At 44.6% G+C, this 21496-nt stretch overlaps 1 protein-coding gene across 3 annotated transcripts in view; it reads right to left on the bottom strand.

Moving 5' to 3' along the window:
- LOC110485986 (ATP-dependent RNA helicase with zinc finger domain) overlaps window positions 1-21496 on the bottom strand; it is a 56792-nt gene that overhangs the window by 30592 nt on the left and 4704 nt on the right. For all 3 annotated transcript variants that reach the window (XM_090196027.1, XM_021557259.3, XM_090196026.1), the window contains exons 2-17: window positions 20919-21158; window positions 20456-20492; window positions 18624-18748; window positions 17542-17598; window positions 17324-17372; window positions 16938-17010; window positions 16342-16540; window positions 15767-15874; window positions 14811-15117; window positions 13252-13519; window positions 11088-11424; window positions 8844-8974; window positions 6975-7154; window positions 5826-5927; window positions 4430-4608; window positions 592-710 (exon numbers count right to left, since the gene is read on the bottom strand). In XM_090196027.1, coding sequence (XP_090052153.1) covers window positions 592-710; window positions 4430-4608; window positions 5826-5927; window positions 6975-7154; window positions 8844-8974; window positions 11088-11424; window positions 13252-13519; window positions 14811-15117; window positions 15767-15874; window positions 16342-16540; window positions 16938-17010; window positions 17324-17372; window positions 17542-17598; window positions 18624-18748; window positions 20456-20492; window positions 20919-21140 — 2493 coding nt within the window. In that variant the 5' untranslated portion in view covers window positions 21141-21158. The remainder of the gene's footprint in view (window positions 1-591; window positions 711-4429; window positions 4609-5825; window positions 5928-6974; window positions 7155-8843; window positions 8975-11087; window positions 11425-13251; window positions 13520-14810; window positions 15118-15766; window positions 15875-16341; window positions 16541-16937; window positions 17011-17323; window positions 17373-17541; window positions 17599-18623; window positions 18749-20455; window positions 20493-20918; window positions 21159-21496) is intronic.

The raw sequence follows: 21496 nt of genomic DNA on the forward strand, positions 1-21496 counted from the left end.
AATAGAGCGTGTTTGAAGCCGTTGTTCCTTCAGAGAGGAAGGAGTAGAGAAATAATTAAAACCGTTATCGCACGGTTAAACTCCCTCGGGGTGTATTTATCTACTGCCCACTCTTAATCCTGTCGCACTAAAATAAACACAATGTCCAGAACACAAAAAGAAACGGAAATAAGAGGCTACTTTGGAGTGTTCCACAAAGCTTGAATGACAGGGGGAGTTTCGTTTAGTTTGCCTCGTCTGACTGGACTGTGAATGGTAAACATGCTCTCTCTGACAACTTCTTTCTCTCCTCAGTCTGTTTCACTCACGGCCAATGTGAAGTTAGCCATAGGCTAACGACGGAGTCCAAAGCACACGGAAATGTAAAGGACTTAGGTGATACACTGGTTTTTATTTGCTAGCTTGGCAAAGGTCTGCAGAACGCGGAGGTCATTCGCATGAGAGAATACGATTAAGGCCTGACCAAAAAAAACCTAAAAAATCAAGGCCCTAAAAAAAAAAAAAAAAAAAAAGGAGTGAGAGTTTGTTTCAAAGGTCAGAGTTTGTTCAAACCAATGACATCATAAACCTCCTCCTAAACCGCAGTTTTACCTGCATGTGGTCTCCAGCCAGCACGATGCGGGTGCTTTTGCTGGCCAGCGCGAAAGGCATGATGGTCTCACACTCCATGGCCTGGGCCGCCTCGTCCAATAGGATGTGGGAGAAGAGCCCTGCGGACACAGAACACAAACCATTTCAGTCAGAGCACCATCATATGACCCATTAATTATAATGAGGTGGTGATTCATTGGGCTCCTTGAAACAAATGGTGCACGGGTCGTTCAAGACATTAGCAATGCATTGGTCTGTGGTGCTTATGGTGGATGCCATCGGTAATGACGCTTGTAACATCACAACCTCATTGGATAAGGATTGATTTTGATATTGTGTGGTATAGAGCTGCTATGTATAGTTTTGCTCTGTGGTATAGAGCTGCTATGTATAGTTTTGCTCTGTGGTATAGAGCTGCTATGTATAGTTTTGCTCTGTGGAATAGAGCTGCTATGTATAGTTTTGCTGCTATGTATAGTTTTGCTCTGTGGTATAGAGCTGCTATGTATAGTTTTGCTCTGTGGTATAGAGCTGCTATGTATAGTTTTGCTCTGTGGTATAGAGCTGCTATGTATAGTTTTGCTCTGTGGTATAGAGCTGCTATGTATAGTTTTGCTCTGTGGTATAGAGCTGCTATGTATAGTTTTGCTCTGTGGTATAGAGCTGCTATGTATAGTTTTGCTCTGTGGTATAGAGCTGCTATGTATAGTTTTGCTCTGTGGTATAGAGCTGCTATGTATAGTTTTGCTCTGTGGTATAGAGCTGCTATGTATAGTTTTGCTGCTATGTATAGTTTTGCTCTGTGGTATAGAGCTGCTATGTATAGTTTTGCTCTGTGGTATAGAGCTGCTATGTATAGTTTTGCTCTGTGGAATAGAGCTGCTATGTATAGTTTTGCTCTGTGGTATAGAGCTGCTATGTATAGTTTTGCTCTGTGGTATAGAGCTGCTATGTATAGTTTTGCTCTGTGGTATAGAGCTGCTATATAGTCCTTTTGGATCAGGGTCCAAACGTTCTGATGTACTTGTCTTAGTTGTTGCACCTCAAATATAAAAAAATTCACAGAGATTAACTTTCTAAAAAATAAACTATTACGAATACTCTCATTTACTATTCGTTTTGTAAACTTGCAGATCTTCTTTAGATGGGATATTTGTTCCAGCTCGTTTTTTTTGTCTCGCCTGTCTGGTTTTGTGATTTCTATTTTATTTAAACTTTATTTAACTAGGCAAGTCAGTTAAGAACAAATTCTTATTTACAATGACGGCCTAGGAACAGTGGGTTAAACTGCCTTGTTTAGGGGCAGAACGATTTTTACCTTGTCAGCTCTGAGATTCAATCTAGCAACCTTTCGGTTACTGGCCCAACGCTCTAACCACAAGGCTACCTGCCGCCCCCAAACACAAACCAAAAAACACATTGGAGCAACAAGGTTAGTTAACCTTCTACCCCTCTATATCCATCTTCAACAGTAGCCACTACACACCAATGCTGCTTTCGCTGACGTTTGAAAGGGTTGGAGCGGTGGTATCCCTCATTTAAAATACTCAAACATTGCTCAGCCCATGAGGAGAAGGTTATGTACAGACAGTTTTTCTTTTGGTTTCTGATCCGTCTGGCTTTGTGATTGCAGACAGCAAAAAGACCCCCCCCAAAAAAAAGATGAACGCGGTACACATGTACACACGCCTGTCACACGCCTGTCTTCTGCCATCATCTCTCCATCTCTTTCTCTACCTCAACGTCAGAGAGTAGCCCCCTATACACACACTAAAGCTGGTATTGCAGACGTTCGAAAAGGATCGAGCGGTTACCCTGATTTAGAAGGCTCAAACGCTGCTTGGCGCATGAGGATGTAACGGCATAGTCGAGGACTGTCAGAGCAGAGCAGGCAGGGAGAGGTGGAAGAAACAACCACTGTTCAGCCGTGTCCAAACGCCTCAACATTTTCACAGGATGGTGGAGATGGTGGAGAAAGGGATTCATTGAAGGGGTTGGTGGATTTTTCTAGAACGTTTGGTACTAGCAAAACAGACCAGAGTGGAATGCTTTCATGTTCTGTATAGTGTAAGGCCACATCTAGCTTTACAACAACACCTTTTGCAAAATGCACGACAACATTTGTATTCATGTTGAGCGTTGGAACTGCAGTCGTACTTGAGCAAGAGATGAAATATAAAGCACATTTTACCATCTATTGTAGTAGGGTTATTTATGAATGGCACCCTGCACGTCAGTTAAGAGACTACAAAGACACCAAAGCCCCATAAATTCACCTCCCATTGTCATGAGTCATTTACAACATGCACTACAGGTGACCTCTAACCCCAGCCATCTAAACCCAGCCAAAGGTGAAGCTGGCGCCAACGCGCTCTGCTGCTTGCAGCTCCACCCTCATAAATATGCAAAACAGCACATAATGTACATGGATAATTACATAATAATCTGTAGTGTGCCTCGAGGCTGGGAAGGCAGGTTCTGTTCTGTTGATGAGCAAGGGCAGTCGGACATGAAGGGGCGGGGGGGGGGCTAAGAACCAGGGGACAAATTGCATTTCGATACCCGCTCTCCATCATGTGTCTAACAACGGCCGTGGAATTTGGCCTGAGCTGGGGGTGGAAGGAGAGCACTGGGGGTGCGGTGGTGTTAAGAGGTAGACTATGTAGGTGTAAAATGTTCTTCTCTAGGTCGACTCTCACACACAGACAAACCATAGGCTGCCAAAAGCCTGGCCCATAGAGGGATTAACAAACCCAAACTAAAACAGATTAGCGACAACGCAACCTGTTCAACATGTGTACTGGATTGGTGATTTGTTATCACTACAAAGGAGCGCGAGGGGCTCCCAATTGCCTCATTTGTCGGCGGTTTTCATCAACGGCGAGCGCGGGAGATAGATTAAACGAGGGGGGGGCTAATAAAGTAAAGTGCATTCGATACAGGCAGATGGTGTTCCTAAGCAACAGACAAAGCCTTCCGCTGACACATTAGAGACGGTTATTAGCTCGCCGCTGACAAATTGGTTTGTTTTCACCGTCTTTTTATACTCCATCTTAAAATGACTTCCTCCCTCTCTCTGCCTTCTCCTGCTGTTATGGGGAAGGTGTAGCGGCCGATCAAAAGACGCGTTGGGGCGGGTTTGAGATGTGTCGTGTAGCTACAGTACGTGGGTGTCTGGGTTGTTTTAAGGCCCCGTTGTCATTCTGTTTACTTTATGAGCTCGTTAAAACCAAACTGCTTGGTAAACACATACAATTTGCATGTAGCCTAAGCTGGTTAAACACGCAGTTTGCAGTTGCATTGCTCACTTGTTCCTGGCTATACAGCGCCGTGTATGAAGTAGTTATCGCACCAGTGTATGAAACGTTTGCTGTATATGCTACATTAGCTATGTCCTACGTTAGCGGTGTATTCCATGTTGATTTATGTGGGTATACAGCTCAACATATCAAGTCACTGTAGCACCGGTGTATACTATGTTAGCTATGCATTTCACCTTATCCATGTGCTACGTTAGCGGTGTATTCTTATTATGTTAGCAGTTAGCAATCCAAGCACCAGTATATGCTGCAACATGAAATCAAACCAAACTTTATGTCACATGCGTCAAATACAACAAGTGTAGACTTTACCATGAAATGCTTACTTACAAGCCCTTAACAGTGCACGTTCAAAAAGAGTTAAGAAAATATTAGCCATGTAAGCAGTTAGCAAACAAAGCACCAGTACAGTATTATGCTGCTACATTAGCCATATTTGCTACGTAAGCAGTTAGCCAACCAAGCACAACCGTATTCTACGTTAGCTGTGTATGCTACGTCAGCGGTTAGCCACTCACCTGGCTCCAGGTCCAGCTGGCAGAGGTACTGGGACGTGCTGAGGGTGACCACCACCACGCGGTGCCTGAGGATGTCCTCCCTCTCGGGCATCTGGAAAGTGTACTGTGTGTTAGAGATCAAACAGTACTGCTGCACCAACGGGTGGACAGTCTTCACCCAGCGGTTCCTGAAGTAAACCCTGGGAGCAGAGAGAGAGAGAGGACACAGTGGGATGGTTAATTCCAGACAAACTGGGCTGACAAAAATCAAAAAGCAGCAGATACATGTTAACATTGAGAAGTATCCATTGACTTGTTATTCGGGGTTATTTATTTATCTAACATTTCAATTGCTGAACTTGCAAATCGACAAGTAGAGACACAAATTAGCAGCGTCTCGACTTTTCATACTCTTAGCAACTGTCCTGACATTTTCATAACACTCCATTGGTTGTATCTTGTCTCATTCCTTATGGGGTTTTGTGCCACGACAGGGTTTAGCTGACCTAAAGAACTGTCTGTGTATCGCCTTCAGCATGTACACTTATGGCCTTCTCACTTGGCTAAGCACACAAAGCCTCAGGAGAAATTGGCTGATAGCCCAATTACATGGCGATTATAGTGGGATTCCCAACACAGCCCTTGGTATCAGGCCATCAGTCAAGTGTAACAAGTCATTTGTTCCCCCTGCAGGCCCTTCACTGACACATGGGGTCTGGCTAGAAGTCAGGGATACATTTCTATATTGTTGGGTGGGTGGGGGGGGCTGGATTACAGTTACTGTGATTAGAAGTCACTGAAGCAGCAGTCGTAAGAAGGAGATTGAGTGTAGGCGAGAAGGGGAGGAATGTGAGAGAGTCTTCATGTCACAGCTGCTGTGTTGTGAGGCCAGGACACATCTCCTCAGAAAGAGCGAGGTCTGCCAAGCTCACTGCCATAAGGCAACCGCTGTTCCCGTTCCACTACACCTCTAACCTCAATGACGTGGATGGATCAATCCGATCCATCCGTACAGCAACATCTGCATTGCTTGCTGTTTGGGGTTTTAGGCTGGGTTTCTGTATAAGCACTTTGAGACATCTGCCGATGTAAAAAGAGCTTTAGAAATACATTTGATTGATTGAGCGATCATTGGTTTTAACTGCGATTCCATGGAGTTGATACAACTATGAGTGGATTTGGGTTTGTTGATGTCTCAGGCTACAGCCAGCAGGGAGAACTGAATGCCTGAAAGCACACTGTTCAGAAGAGGTGGGGGATTGATTTCAGGCGGGCAGACATGCTCCTTTAAAGATGTTGTAAGCAATGAATTCTCAAGGTTGGGTACTGTAACGGGGAAAAAATATTTTTTTATATCTTGGAATAAATCTTAAGAGGTGCTGCAAACCCCTTGTAGAGCGTTTCTACAGACCCTTACCTGAGAGGTCTTGCGTGCGCGTTGCCCGCTTCTACGTATGGATGAAGGTAGTCCTTTATGTACAGGTCAGCTGCACTGTTGGAATGGGTGCAAATGAGGACCCTGCGAAAGAAAGGGGATAAATGTGTCAGCAATTAAGAGATCTTTAACAAATAAATACAGCCAGGAGATTTTGTTGACCATGTGATCTGACCAAGGTAAAACTCCAGGCCATAACAATGAAAGACAAGTAGGTATGTTGGAGAAGCACTGACCAGAAGTGCACGAACTCCTACTCTTTCAGGCCATACTGACAATTCTAGGACCTTCATTTTGGAGTGAACATGTTAACACGACCCTTAAACAGCGCTGCAGGAACGCTGTGCACTTGACCATGGACTTTAAGTTCCTATTTCTCAGAAAGTTAACATGATGATGAATAACCGTCTATAGGGGTCAATCACCCTCCTTGTATTGGCTTTTAAAACATCCATAATTCATTCCCACCATTTAATATTTATCATAGTCAGTTAGAAAGTTCCAGATGAATATTGCATTCCAACACATTTTTCAGAACATATTTTTTTTAAATTATGTATGAAGGCTTTATCAAATTAAAACGTATCTTATGTTCAAGGCCAAATGCCACAACGTATTCTACAATTTATTTTAAATAAAAACCTAAAACATTGTTGTTTCCTATTTTTACACCAGCCAATATACATTTCCTGCCAGCGCCTCGCCGTACTAACAAGAGAATGTGAATCTTCAGGCAATTTTGCATTCTATTACATCATGGCTCTATTACATCATGGCATTCGGTTGGACGTGAGATAACAGGCCGTTGTAATGGCAATCCAATTGAACACGTGGTTCACTTGAATGGAGATGAACAATCCAAACACAATCAACCAACCAATCGCTGCCTTATTCCCAATCGACAGACATTCCCATAACCCACACACATCCCCCAATTGCTTTCAGTGACACATTCTGATCGGAAGATACACCCAACTTGACAATGTCACCCTGAGTGTTTATTGAACTAAACATCAACTCCAAGGAAGCTGGTAGCCCCCGGGAGCAGCAGTAACCTTGCCCTTTCACCCATTGCCCTTTTAGAGCGACCTATCTGGACATAGCAGAGTTGCTGTGTGGTGCCCGCCTCACCTGCTGTCGTCCTGCCTGAGGATGTGCTTGACAGCCTGTGCCAGGGTGAAGGTCTTGCCCGTGCCGTAGGGCCCGATGATGAGCACAGGGGGCAGGGGGATGGTGAGAGGCGTGGTGATGGCCAGGATGGCCTCCTTCTGCTTGGCGTTGAGACGCGGGTCCAGCTGCTCGTCCCACTGCCTGCAGGGTGGCAGAGAGAGGGGATGAGATAGGGGAGGAAGATGACTCACATGGAAAGTAAGTCGATTAGTTGGCTGGCGAACAAGCAGCATCGCTCGTGGGGTCCCTGACACAAGGAGGGGACATTGGTCCCCTCACACTCATTTACACACTAAACCCCACTAACACACCCTCTTAAGTGTGATAAATCGTGGGCCAGTCTCCCAGTCTACTAGCATCACAGTCCTCATTAGAGAGCACTGGCCCAGTGGAGTTGAACAGCCCGCCCGGTCAATCGTATACAGGCCCAGCCTTGCTAAAGGCAGCTGTAAGCACCGTGAAGGGGCTGTGAATAGGTAGAGGCAGAGGGACGGGTTCAGGGATCAGTGGGGATGAATGGAGAGCCGGGTCAGGGTATAACACTGAGCTGGGCTGCTACACCCACAGAGTAATGAGGTCTGAGGGAAGAGGAGGGTTGAGGTTGAGGCTGATCGAAAGCACTGTGTATGGGTGGTGAAACAAAGTGGACACACACAGCGTGCACAGCTGGTCTGAGAAACCCAGACACAGGAGACAAGTGCATTGGCGCTGGCCAATTAGCTTATTCATGACCAATCAACATGGCAGTCAATAGTCACCATGCAGTCAGGCAAGGCAGGGGCTTTGTTAGGCCTACATAACAAGCAATATAACCTACTTATTCTAAACAGTCAACACTTTCCATATATTTAAAACCCATTTTTAACACTACTTATTCTCATACCATTATCTTAATGAGGTGAAGCATACATGGACCCATAGTATTTAGGAACTTTATCCAAAGCGGGTTACTGCCATATGGAGCTAGTTAAGGTGGTTATTGTACTAATAACCATTGTCAATTTAGTAAGTGTTCCCCCTTTATGCATTTAAATTATGGCCACCACTGCAAAAACATATACAAAACGCAGGAATTAGAGTCTGACTTGATCTTTCAGTAGCAAAAGCTTTAGCTCATTAAATCAAAGCCTATATACAGTGTTAATCATATTCAGGAAACCAGATAAGAGCTATTTGGAAGCAAGAGATTAGGCTTGACATTGTTGACTCTTGGGTTCGCGTCAATTAAGATTACTCTGTGGCCCTCCAACATTTGTCCGTCTTTAGAAGAGATATCTAAAGCCGGGAGAACTAACAGCTTTTCAAAATGTCCGCCTAGTCAGCGAGGACAGCTAGCAACCTTTTCTCAACTTCATTTCGGTGTGAAAGTATTAGCAAACCTAATTTACCATGCATGTTTTAGGCAGACTACTAAACTTAACCTAAAGGAGTATGCAAGCTAGAATAACATTTAACACACACGTAGGTTATTGCGTAATCTTTCTTGAAATCAAAAAAAGGCCTCTGCCAAAATTCATGTGAAAACCTCACATGGATCGAGGTTGAGTAAGAGGCCTGTTGGGCAGACTATGACTAGCAACGCTTGTCCTGAACCGGTTTGCACACCATGGAACAGGGGTTGGAGGATCTATGGCAGACAAATTAAAATCTGGATCTCGAAGTCAGTTCCACTCCTGATTTTCATTATTTTCCTCAAGGACTGACTTAGACCTGGGACACAAGGTGGTTGCAATTCATTCTCAGGTAGAACAGAAGACCAGCAGACCTCCAGGCTTAGATTGAAATACTCCTGGTCTAGAGGGGGGGGGGGGGGGGGGGGGGGAATAGTACCTGTTGGGGCTCCAGGGGATGGTGGGGGTAAGGCTGGCGTCTGGGAACAGGATGCCGTTGTCTTTGATGCGGTCCAGAGCATAGTGCATCTCACACAGGGGCAGGCGGTTCAACTGAAACTGCAGCTCCACCTGGGGCAGAGGGGAACACAGGAGTGGTCACTCAAACCAAGTGTCTTGAGACTAAATAAAGATGCAGTTTAGAGAGGTTCAGCTGGAAACAATTGGCTCTAAACGACTACATAACTGACATATTACTCAATGGCCCATCAACACAATGCTAAGATGGTTGTTACAAATTCAAAGTGTCGGTCTCCCTCGCTCCTTTTTAATGGCAACCATTTATAGGGCCCTATAAAAATCTGTTTTATTTTTCCCTGTTTTTCACTCTCAAAAATCACACTGTTTTAATAGAAAATGGTTGAAGCCCACAACAATACTTACACCACATCAGGATACCATTTGAGGTCTGGGAAAAAATATTTTGTTGTTGTTGTTGTAGTCACCCTTTAATTCCAGCGTGCCCATTGAAAAAGTCTGTTTATATATATTTTTGTAGTGCAAGTATATGTGATGGTAGAATTTGCAAAACAAATAAACACTGGATTAACGCAAATAACCATGATATCATTCTGTCAGGTAAGCATAGGCTACTTTGTGTAGTTAACATTTAACTGAGGTTCTTGGGAAAGCCTTTCAATTACAATCATGCTAATGGCTACATATATTCATTGCCTCTTCAAAGTTGCAGGAAATGCGAGTCACTGATGCATTCTGTTCATGTCTTATGTGCAACAACAAAAAACCTGTGCAAATGAACTAACTTAATACATTTAGTTGATTCCCTACTAAGTTCAATATGTTTTTGAATATTGTTGAATTCCATTTTAAATGGAAGGAATCACAGAATCCAGACGTGTTCTCCACATCGCGGATTGTATACAGGCAGTTACAATTTAATTCCATTGCGCACCTAGAAAGACGCTGGGATTGTTTTTGTAGCGCAGGTAGAATTAGCTAAACAAATACTCACTGGATGAATGCAAATAATGATGTCGTGATGTCATTCTGCCAGGTAAGCATAGGCTACTTTGTACTTAACATTTAATAAAACACGTTTTTGGGGAAAGCCTTTCCGTTTACCAGATTTTTCATTCGCATCATAGCCATCAGCTACAGAAATTGCTAGCTGCGCTTGTATATAAAAGTTAGATCATTTTGTAATATAGTAGAATACCGTTTACATTTCTAGATTCCATCCCTACATTTGTTCATTATCTGCAGGTCAGTCTGCTTGACACTGGCAATCGTGGCTCTTCGTTTAACTAGGGGGCACGTTCTCCCCCACCGGGTGGCTAGATAGCTAGCTTTAATTCCCCCGTCGCTACGGGCTCTGTCCTAATCACTTAGCTAGACATGAGCTGCTCCAAAACACGGACGGACAGATTATATTCCCTGCAACAGGCTTGTTTGGATAATTGCTCATGCCCGGGCCTCGCTTTCCCCCGCCAGCCCATCATTCACACCGGCGGGTAAGAACAGCCTTTAGACGCCACTGGGCAAAGTAATTGGGATCTCTCGCCGCGCTGGGAGAGTGCAATTTTCCCTGGAGCGCCAGCCTTACCGTGGACGGCGCTAACCTTTGTGAAGTGGCAATCGATACTGGGACCTTTCACCCCGAGAGTTTGCTTTCGCTAAAGCATCAGACGTTGGAGAGGTGACCCTTTCATTAAAGATTTCTCAGCTCTCAAATGGCAGAGGACACAGTGGAATGGGAGATTGAAAAGACTGAAAGAAGGATGGGGCGGTGGGCCTTTAAGGGGTTTAAACAGTTCCCCTGACTCAAGAGAATAGTTTCTATGCCACCGCTTCTGTCCGTGATGACATGGGACATAAACAAGCTTTGAGGCTGAAGCCATGTCAAGGGAGATGTCCTTGTGAATCAAACGCATTAGACCTCACCCATGGTGTGATTATGTGTTGTATTGAACTACAGGGAACAAATCCAACATCCTCCATATTGGAACATGGCTAAAATGTCACCTACTCCATAGTGGACATTGGATCTGTTCATCCAATAACCTACCCGCAAAAATACATTTAAAAAACACCTATTGTGGCAGCTGTCATGTTTCAAATCTCAATTGAAAAATAAATGATCTATTCTAACCAATCGACTCTTCTGTAGCAACTTGTTGCTAGGCCAATCACACAGTGTTATACAACGATTCTATTTGGTCCGTACCTGCAGTTCCCTGTCAGGTATCAACCCCAGCTCCTCGCAGCAGTCCTTGCATATCCGCAGGAAGATGTAGTCCTTGGTCTTCTCCTCGATGCAGGCCTCGTAGACCCGCTCCTTGACCCCAGGGGGCTGGCTGCACCACTCCTGGCGGGCCAGGGGCAACAGCAAGACAGAGTTCACCTTGGTCATGACAAGTCGGCCCGCCAGTGTGTCCTCCGACAGAGTCTCAGTCAGCTTGAAGCGGGCGAAGAGCTGTCCGTTCTGGGCGTACTTGGCGCCACCCGAGATGCCAGTCAGCATGAAGCTGGTGACCAGCTGGAGGTTGACTTTGATGTTGAACCTGGTGGGAGAGGACATTTTGTCATCAGCCAGAAATTAGTTGAGGGACGGGAGCATTAGCGTTGTTCGAAAATGATGTGACAGAGGAGAGGCGGGAGTTGTGGAGAGTAGGCCTGAACGAAGTTAGCCAGAAATGGACATTAGTATTAGGCCTAATTTAAGTGGAAATAGACATAAGCATTGTTAGCCAGTGCTGAGGTGACTTTTGATGTTGAACTTGGGAGGAGAGAGGGTAGGACAGTGGCAAAGATAGCTAAACAATGAAATGAGACTGGACTGGAGTCATTGCTAAATATGCACCATGTTTAACTGGAATAAGGTTGAATCAGTGTAACCTCTTTACTTCCTGAAATTTGACCTTTTCACATCCTGTTCATTTACATGCAAACAGTGATTGTTGTGATCCACAGTGGTTTACATGGCAAATGTTTTGCCCGGAGGCATTCACATAGACAGCTGTTAGTGGTAAAAATATGTTTGTGTTGGGCAAAAGAATCTGGGTTTGTTTGGCATGAAAATCTACCAATTGCTATTTCAGCAGTGTGGCAAAACTGACTTGGACCATATGTTTGTCAGCTTTGGGAGTCCCTTAGGTAAGCTAGGGACCTTAACAATTAGACAGCAGATTGACCGTTGAATGATCATTTGTTTGTGCCAAGTAGTCAAGTGTGGTTCATGGACAGCGAAAATAAATCTGAGATCAATCTCTCTTATCAAGACAGCAATACTGTGAAGGGTATTTGACAGGGACATTAGACTATACTATAGTAGTATTAATAAAATATTCATTTTTGTATTATATATATCCTAATATTGTGTATTATATAAACTATTACATAGTCTGTATTGAACCAGATGAGCATGCATGCAAAACCAGGAATTCACAGGTCCTTGAACGCCACATGAAGACATACTTCCCGGACATAGATTATGTCCTGGACATAAAATAATTTTCAAATAGAGAATCTCCATAGAAAATGCTTATTGTCCAGGTCTGTTTCCCGGGAAACCGGCCCTCAGTGGTAAATTGGATGATTGAGAGGAATCCATTCCACAGCCCCAGTCAAATGACAATAACAGTGATGAGGGGGAACAGTGAAGGAGTGGGGGAGGGGAACAGTGAAGGAGTGGGGGAGGGGAACAGTGAAGGAGTGGGGGAAACCCTGGTTCCTTCCACTGGGTTGACTGAGCGAAGGCTTGGGGGGCCTTTGATTAGGTCTTAATCAGGGTTGTATTGCTGTGATAACCTGTTCTCCTTCTCACCTTCCACTGAGGACAGCAGCAGGTGTCGAATTACAGGGGGGGGTTGGGGAGGCGCCTTAGTTCATACACAAGAAATGACTTCTATTCTAAAACAAAAATGTCCTGGTCTGGGGAAATCTCTGGGGATGCAGAGGAGATATGCATAATCAAAAGGGCTTTAGCTGTGTGCCTGGCCACGTGTGTAGTGTACACACACCCCTTTACTGTGGAAGATCGACTCTGACACCTTGTGGTGAGCCAGTCTCACAGACCCCTGCTCAATCCAGACTGTCGCTCAGTACTGTCTACACACTACATAAAACATTACACTAAAATGTATATTCGCAGGTATCAAGAGGTGTGACTGACTAAAACTAAATAAAAAGCAGCACTAAAGGACCAACCCTTCGGAGAAAACATACTCAAAATCAGTACACACTTTTTACAATTAGAAGACAATTATCACTAGCAATGGAAGTGCTATTTAAAAAGTGTCTTTTTAGCAATTACTCCCCATTGTCAATGGTGGAAGGTTTTCAGAATAGGATTGATTGGAAACAGACTACAACAACAAAGAGGCTCTCACTTGCTGACTTCTTTGTACTGGGCGATCTCCTCGATGTAGAGCAGGTCGTGCAGGCGGGCCTGGTAGTTGTCCCGGGTCAGGGTCTTGTCCAGGACCGACTGGGTGAAGAGCTGGTCGGCCGACAGAGGGATCTGGTAGCGAGCCAGCAGGCTGCGGTCCAGGTCAACCGTCTCGTTGGGGCTGAACTCCACGATTGTCTTGCAGGACGGGTCCCAGCGCTTGGCCGTCATCAGGAGCTGCTGCCTGGCTTGCATTAGGTGCTCCAGGTCTGTAGAGGGAGATGTGAGGGTTTGTGAAAAGCACACCTTCCATCATTAATATTGACACTTGAGCATGAGGGTAATTGGAGACGGCAGGTAGCCTAGTGATTAGAGAGTTGGGCCAGTAACCGAAAGGTTGCTGGATCGAATCCCCAAGCTGACAAGGTAAAAATCTGTCGTTCTGCCCCTGAACAAGGGCAGTTAACCCACTGTTCCTAGGCCGTCATTGTAAATAAGAATTTGTTCTTAACTGACTTGCCTGAATAAATAAAAAGATTTTAAAAATTAAATATTGGCCTGCACTTGTGTTTTTGATGGCTCAGCTGGTAAGACCAGGGTTGTGCGTGGGATTCCCGCAAGGGCCATATATACATTTTACTGTAAGTCACAGGGGATTTGGGGTGAGATGAGACAGAATCTGCAGGTTCTTATTCATAGAGACCTATATTATTATTCCAATCCTAAAGAATTATTAAATCGCTTTCATGCATGTCTGTAAACATAATAATGGCCAACAGTGTTGTGGAATCAAATGTCAGAAAATTCATAAGTATTACTTTATTTCAAATCCTCTTCCAGCTTAGGAAGAGGAGCTTAGGAAAATTCTGCCCACACAGATTCCACCTGGCGCAAATCATGGGGAATATTGGCCTGCTACTAAAGCTATGAGGACTGGCCAGAACACACACACACACATACATACATACACATATATATATATATTTTGACATAACCAAAGGATAAAAAGAACAATGAACATTGCATTTGCACATCTGAAATAGTGAGTAAAAGAAGTCGAAAGTCTGTAGCGTCATACCCAAGAAGACTTGAGGCTGTAATCGCTGCCAAAGGTGCTTCAACAAAGTACTGAGTAAAGGGTCTGAATGCTTATTTCTAAAAACCTGTCTTTGCTTTGTCATTAAGGGGTATTGTGTGTAGACTGATAAGAAAAAAAGTGAAATCAATTTTAGAGTAAAGCTGTAACGTAACAAAATGTGGAAAAAGTTAAAGGGTCTGAATACTTTCCGAATGAACGGTATACGGCTGCCGTACCACTCATGTTGGTGCTACACATTGTGGTGGATAGGGTTCAGTTGCCTCCTATTACATTGCTAAGTACTTTGAGGCCTTGTAAGGAATGTCACACGTGCAACCCATTATCAATATAACCTAACTTCTATTTTCCTAATAATTTTAGTTTTATTGTTGTGTTAGAAACTTGGACTAATGAGGGAGGGTGGGAGGTTTTTGTTTAACTGAAAATGTCAAAATCTCTCTAAAAAAACCACAAAAAAAAACCTTCTATGGAGGCGGCGTCCACCATGATGCGCTGCATCAGCACGGGCTCCGAGCCAAAGTCGAAGACGATGGTCTGGCGGAAGGTGCCGAAGATCTCGGTGCTGAAGCCCACCACCACCGTGTAGACGCAGTGGTCCATGCCGTTGTCGGCCGCCAGCGCCTCCTCGCCCGCCGTCCACTCCTGGCAGCCCTCGGCCGCCGCCTGCAGCCGCTGGGCGCCGGCGTCGCCAACCGACACAGCCGTGATGGAAAAGTGGGGTCGGTGGGCGTCGTAGAGCAGGGCGATGCGGTACAGCTTCCTCACAGGCTGAGGGGGAGGGGCAGAACGTGTGAAAGTGGGTAATCAGAGATAAAGGGCTACTTTGCGCCACATGTGAGTGCTCTTTGGAAGCATTGTCAGTCAGTTACTGTCTAAGAGTATATCAATGGGTATATGAAAAAGTTGGCTTTTGAGAGTGAATGTTCAGACGCATAAGTACATGGTCTCCTGCTGTGGTGCTGGGAATGGTGGGGGGAAAAAAAAAAATCAGTACAACTTCGGTCAATGATACAAATTTCTCCCACACACGACCTCCGCACAATTATTTTATGTGTTATGATAATGTCTTGATAAAGGTCGACATGACCAACCTGCCGGCAAAAATCAACATGCAGCTTTCCTCTGCGTAGGAGCAGTCTTTATCAAAGTTGCTTATAAATGATATGGCCGTGTACGACCTACAGATAACAGCCAGATGTTGATTTCAAATCAAAATCTACTTGTGTGGTGCTTTTGGAAATATATTTATTTGAAACCATTGGTTGCATCTCAAACAGCACTCTATTCACTATATACTGATTTTGACCAATGGGTCATAGTCAAAAGCAGTGCACTATATAGAGAATAGGGTGCCATGTATAAGGAATAAGGGTGGTATTTGGTGTGCTGACATTGAGTGAGACAGAGCCCCTGTTACCTTGCAGAACAGGGAAAAGGTCCAGGAGTGAGCTGATTTCTTGGTGGTGACCGTTACGGAGAGGTTGGAGCTGTGTTCCACGTTGACGCCGTCCAAATAGTCACTCAGCTACAGCAGAGGAACAGAACACAGGTTAAGGAGAGTTGAACAAAATAAAAGCCTGGCTAAAACGAGGACATAACCTCTTAATAGATTGTACATTTAAAAAAAGGGCAGTTTATTTGAGATAAGTAGACAAAATGAAAGAGTCAACAAGTCTAAAAACCAATATATGCTGAGAGTACAGCAGTACACCTGTATCAGCCTCACGGGCTCTGTCCTAATACAAGCATCTTTGCTTCCTCCCCTCCTTGAAGTACTAATCCCTGATCTGACCACGTCTCAATTTGGGTTAGATCAGTGATTACTCCGAGGAAGGGAGCTCGTGTTAACGCATTTGAAGACCCAAGCAAACAGCTTCTCAGCCTGTCCTCCACTCGTTAAAAATCAGTGATTACTTCCAGTAAGGGAGGGTGTATTTTAACACTAGTCTATTAAGGCCGTAGGCCAAGCGACTAGACTAGGGGTTGACTCACCACTTTCTCAGGGGAGAGAGAGTTCATCCACTTCTCGATGAGCGCCTCCATGTAGTTCTCGGTGAAGTGCTTGCTCTCCTGCTGCTGCTTGAGGCGGATGAGGCGCGAGGCGTAGCGCTTCTGCCACTCCATCAGCTCCTCCCGGGAGTGGGCCGACGTGCACTGGGCACCGTAGCGACACAGGCCCTGCTCCAGGAACCTGGAGGAGCACGGCGAGGACAACAGGACATTCAACCGGGTGGCGTCAACTTGTTACGTGGTTCTCGTTTCCAATAGTGTCCGGGAATCCAACCCCCAAGGACCAAAAGGGCCTCACCCTCTGAACCAACACTGAAAAACTGTGTCGGTTACTCAGCTAGGTAACAAGCGCTAATGCAATGTTTATTGCTTGTAAAGCAAGCCCATGTTTGCAGCAGGTGGACATAATGCAGGTGCAATAACAATGGCTTTAATTGTAGGCCACTCACTGTACAAATGTGACAAAGTGATTGCATACAACATGCCAATTACTCGTTAAACAAGTCTTGTAATATGTTATATGAACTATGGTCTTACGCCACCGGTATAACATAGTCAGCAACGCATGACAGCATTACCTTTTACACAGCGTGTACTCCTCACTGCTGGTAACTCCTCTAGGCGGGGGGCGAAACTGCCATCCATCCCGAACTTTTGACCACAAAGACATAACTGCATCAACAGAACATCCCACTCACACAGTAAATAAGCGCCTACATATGGACTTGAGTCAAGCTTTTGAGACTTGAGTCAAAGTGAAAATGAAATCCAATTCTAAAGGCTTGGGTCTTTCGATATCCTGCGACCAGGCGTTAAATAAGAGCTTTCCTTTTCGAAGCAAATCATCCTTTTCGAAGCATTGAGCCTGACTGTGTTGAGCACAAGCTGTGAAATCCAATTGACATATATAAAACGCATCCAAATATATATACCCCCCCCCCCCGCGTGAGGACGACTTGCTCACCTTCCTCGTTGTCGTCTGTATATTCTGTAGCCATTTCGCTACGAATGGCCTGTGAGAAAGAGACAGTATTGTATTCATAAGACAATAACATTTAATGTCCACTCAAACAATTAGTTGACCTCGAGTACCGCAACGGGTGATAAATCTGCAGTGTCATTCACTTTTAAATATAATCAATAGTCAGAAACACAAGTCAAGACCACCTCACAAACACTTACTTCAATTTCTGAGAGAAGCATTTTTAATCTAGTTAAGTCCTTTGTGACGATGCCATTCTGAAGAAGAAGAAAAGATACAGGAAATACATTACAACACATACAATATCAGCAAGCATATCCAAAAGGGTTTTAGACTATATCAATTAAAAGAGACTTGGCAGAGTCACTGGTCAATACAAAATACTACTCGATACATAAATCCTCTGAATAACACATTTGTTCATCCGAAAAACCAAATCTGTTCACAGGCTGGTCAAAATGGTTATGTGGATGCCGCTTATGATTCTTATACTTAATGCAGCAGCATGTTTGTTGCTCCCTGGTTCTAGTCAACTTGAGAACAAATAACGGACTTCATATCTATGCTTTTTGGTTGCCAGATAAGACACCAGAGTGTTCAGGCTTCGCGTTTCACTGTTGAAAGTTATCTGCTGTTGGGAGTTTTAAGGGACAGTGTGAGAATCAAGCTTGTTTCCTGACACCAGAACAGGGCATCACACACTTAAAAATAAATCACAACATTGAAACGGTCACTTGGGCACTGCCTGTTAATCTAAAAAGGTATTGATATTTTAGGAATGACTTTTTTTCCAAGTTAATTGAGATATGCAACACTAGTATTTTGCTATTTTCTGACATTTACCCCCATGTAAAGAGGCTGGAGAATAACACAGCTACAAACCCTTAAAAGCATATCGATTCAACAGTCAACATGGACACTTCCTCTGTGCTGAGAGAACCTGCTTCATAAAAAAACCCAGAGGACATTTCCTGGAAAAGTCAAAAGGAACCAAATGTTCCAGCTGCTCTCAGAGCTAAATGGCTGTGTTTGTCTCCATAGATCAGTTATAGGAGGAGGTGGTGGAGGGAAAAGGAGCAAAATGGAAGAGAAGGAAAAAGGAGTTAAAGGGAGAAGAGGGGTGAAAAGGAGGAAAAGGCAGAAGGAGAAAGAGGGGGAGGTGGAAAGGGGAGGGTGGAAAAGGAGGAGAAAAAGGAGGTAGTGAACTAGGGGGGTGAAAAAGATGATGTAGGTGTTGAAGAGGCAGGGTTAACAGTGAAGTAAGGCCGGGAGCAAGTGTTACCAGAGGCTCCCCAAACAGGGACTTGGAGAGGAGGCCGGCCACTTCGTGCAGGCTGCCGTCCAGTAGCATGCAGCGCAGGCTGGCCTGAAACGACCCGTCTCCCTTGGCCAGCTCCTCGGCCAGAACTACAATAAAAAGACACACAGGACGACAGGGAACGTTACTGTGCATGATCGCACCGCACTACATTGCATGGAACGTGTGCTCACTCCCATCACATCGAACTGCATTCTCTCCACCCAAGTCACATGACATGGGCATAGCTGCAGGCACGGTGTGGTAAAGTCCTGCGACACAGGGCTATGACCACCAATGTTATTCTAACTGCTTGTCTTGACATGGGCAAAGCTAGCTACTGAAGCAGGCATGGCGTGCAGAAGTCCCGCTCCACGCGGCCTACGACAGCTGATGTTATGCAAACCACTTGTCTTGTAAGTTTTCACTAACTTGAGCATGAACCTTAGCTCTGACATTTACCCAAAATGTTGACCTGTTTCTAACCCTAACATTTGTTTAGCATATCATCATGTCTAGAATGATTTTAATAGCAATGAAACTATCTGAGATGACTAATTGCCAATAAAAACTTAAGGTCTGTTGAGTAGGACTGTGTTACACTTATAGTTGGATAGAGGGCGTCTTTGCCACAATAGCTCTGGGTAAATTCCAATTAGGGCTATATCTCAGCCTCCAGTATTTATGCTGCAGTAGTTTGTGTGTCGGGGGGCTAGGGTCAGTTTGTTATATCTGGAGTACTTCTCCTGTCCTATTCGGTGTCCTGTGTGAATTTAAGTGTGCTCTCTCTAATTTTCTCTTTCTCTCTTTCTTTCTCTCTCTCGGAGGACCTGAGCCCTAGGACCATGCCCCAGGACTACCTGACATGATGACTCCTTGCTGTCCCCAGTCCACCTGGCCGTGCTGCTGCTCCAGTTTCAACTGTTCTGCCTTATTATTATTATTCGACCATGCTGGTCATTTATGAACATTTGAACATCTTGGCCATGTTCTGTTATAATCTCCACCCGGCACAGCCAGAAGAGGACTGGCCACCCCACACAGCCTGGTTCCTCTCTAGGTTTCTTCCTAGGTTTTGTCCTTTCTAGGGAGTTTTTCCTAGCCACCGTGCTTCTACACCTGCATTGCTTGCTGTTTGGGGTTTTAGGCTGGGTTTCTGTACACCACTTTGAGATATCAGCTGATGTACGAAGGGCTATATAAATAAAACATTTGATATCCATTTGAAATAGTACTTTTTTAATTTTTAAATATATAGCTACATATCGGGCTATTATTTGACGATATCGTATTGGTTTAACTAACAATATTTCAATACAAAGGTTTGAGCTAGTAGGCTGCACCAAAACTCCAGTATTTTTCCTTCATAGCTTGTTTTCCATATTTTTTTAATAGAGAGAATTTGTTTTCAGCACTTTTATTTCCCTAACGGATCAAAACTCATTTTCTCATGCTCTCTCGTCTCTCTGCAGCTGACATAGGCTTAGCAATATGTTTGGAACATCGAACCGCAATAAAATCATTGTATTCAAATCGTAATACATAGAGAATCAAAATACATATTGGCACCTAAGTATTGGGATAACATCTTATTGTGAGGTCCCTAGCAATTCCCAGCCCTAATTTCTAAGTAGTCAATGTCATCTTCTACAAGTTTTAAAATGGTGAAAGCACTCCATGGTGCTGCCCATGCAAAAACAGGCTTTATGGCAAGTGCATCCTCTAGCCAAGTCATAGTTGGTATATGACTAACCTGGGAATGGGACTTCAATACAATGGGTTATGTCTTCACTATGATAAGTACTCCACCAACTCACCATGTTTGCAGTCTTCATCTGCTTGATCATAGTTTTTCTGGTGGTAGAAAGAAAACAAGTAAACAGAAAGTCAAAGCAGCAGAATGACTGTCCTCGTAAAAGGTGGGTTTTATATGACAGAAGTCCTGACTGAGTCTTAGATAAGAGCCCAGAACTGATATCTTTGCTACTCAGAGCGGAGTCACTCGCAATATAATTATAGTACTTAAGCAGTGTCTATAATCGTGAGGCTTAAGTAGTGGGGTATAATTTTAGTGCTAGAAGGAGATAACAGTGCAGTTAGAGGCAGAGAAATGAAAGGAGGTGGGACCTTGGTCGTTTTATCTGGTTCTCAGAAAACATATCCAAGTCAAGATGGGCTTATGACACTTTACTTGAACACACTTAAATTCAAACCCATATGTGGGTCACACTGAGGGAGTGGGTCGAAAGGTGTGCATCCCGGATCAGTCTGACGCCTCACCAGCTGTAGCAGGGCGGCTATCCTGTAGAGCAGGGCGCGGCTGCGGAGGGGGGTAACCGTGTCGTTGGGGGGGTTGGATGTGGGGGTTCCAGGGCTGGGAGGGGCCGGGGGGCCGAGGGCCAGCAGCGCATCTGTGCAGTGGCTCACCGCCACCTCGTACTCCCGCCTGGCTAACGATCCGCTGGCTTCTTCACATGACTTCTCCGCTCTCCTGTCCGCCATGACTCAGGGACAGAATGTCTGGAGACAGAAAGAGAAAAAGGGCGTTTAAGTTGCACCTAGACACCGATCGTGGGTCAGTTTTAGCATTTTCCACACTAATTGTAAAGGTAAGGATTGGGGGAGAGGAAGTTGTATCTAGATCTGTACCTAGTGGAAACTTCACCCCGGAGTGAGAGACAGGGGGGGCAATGCTATTTCTGTGATGGGGTACTTGGGGTAGTGGGCTGGTAGGTCTATTTGTAGACACTTGCTTTGACGAGTTGAAATATCTTGGAATCCAGATGTGTTGGTTCATAGACCTATATTCTCCTCAGAGCTAAAAATAAGTAGTCACGTGTGGCACGACAAACCTAAGT

This window comes from Oncorhynchus mykiss, chromosome 13 (assembly GCF_057628025.1).
Source record: "Oncorhynchus mykiss isolate SJ-2025 chromosome 13, ASM5762802v1, whole genome shotgun sequence".
Classification (NCBI taxonomy): Eukaryota; Metazoa; Chordata; class Actinopteri; order Salmoniformes; family Salmonidae; genus Oncorhynchus; species Oncorhynchus mykiss.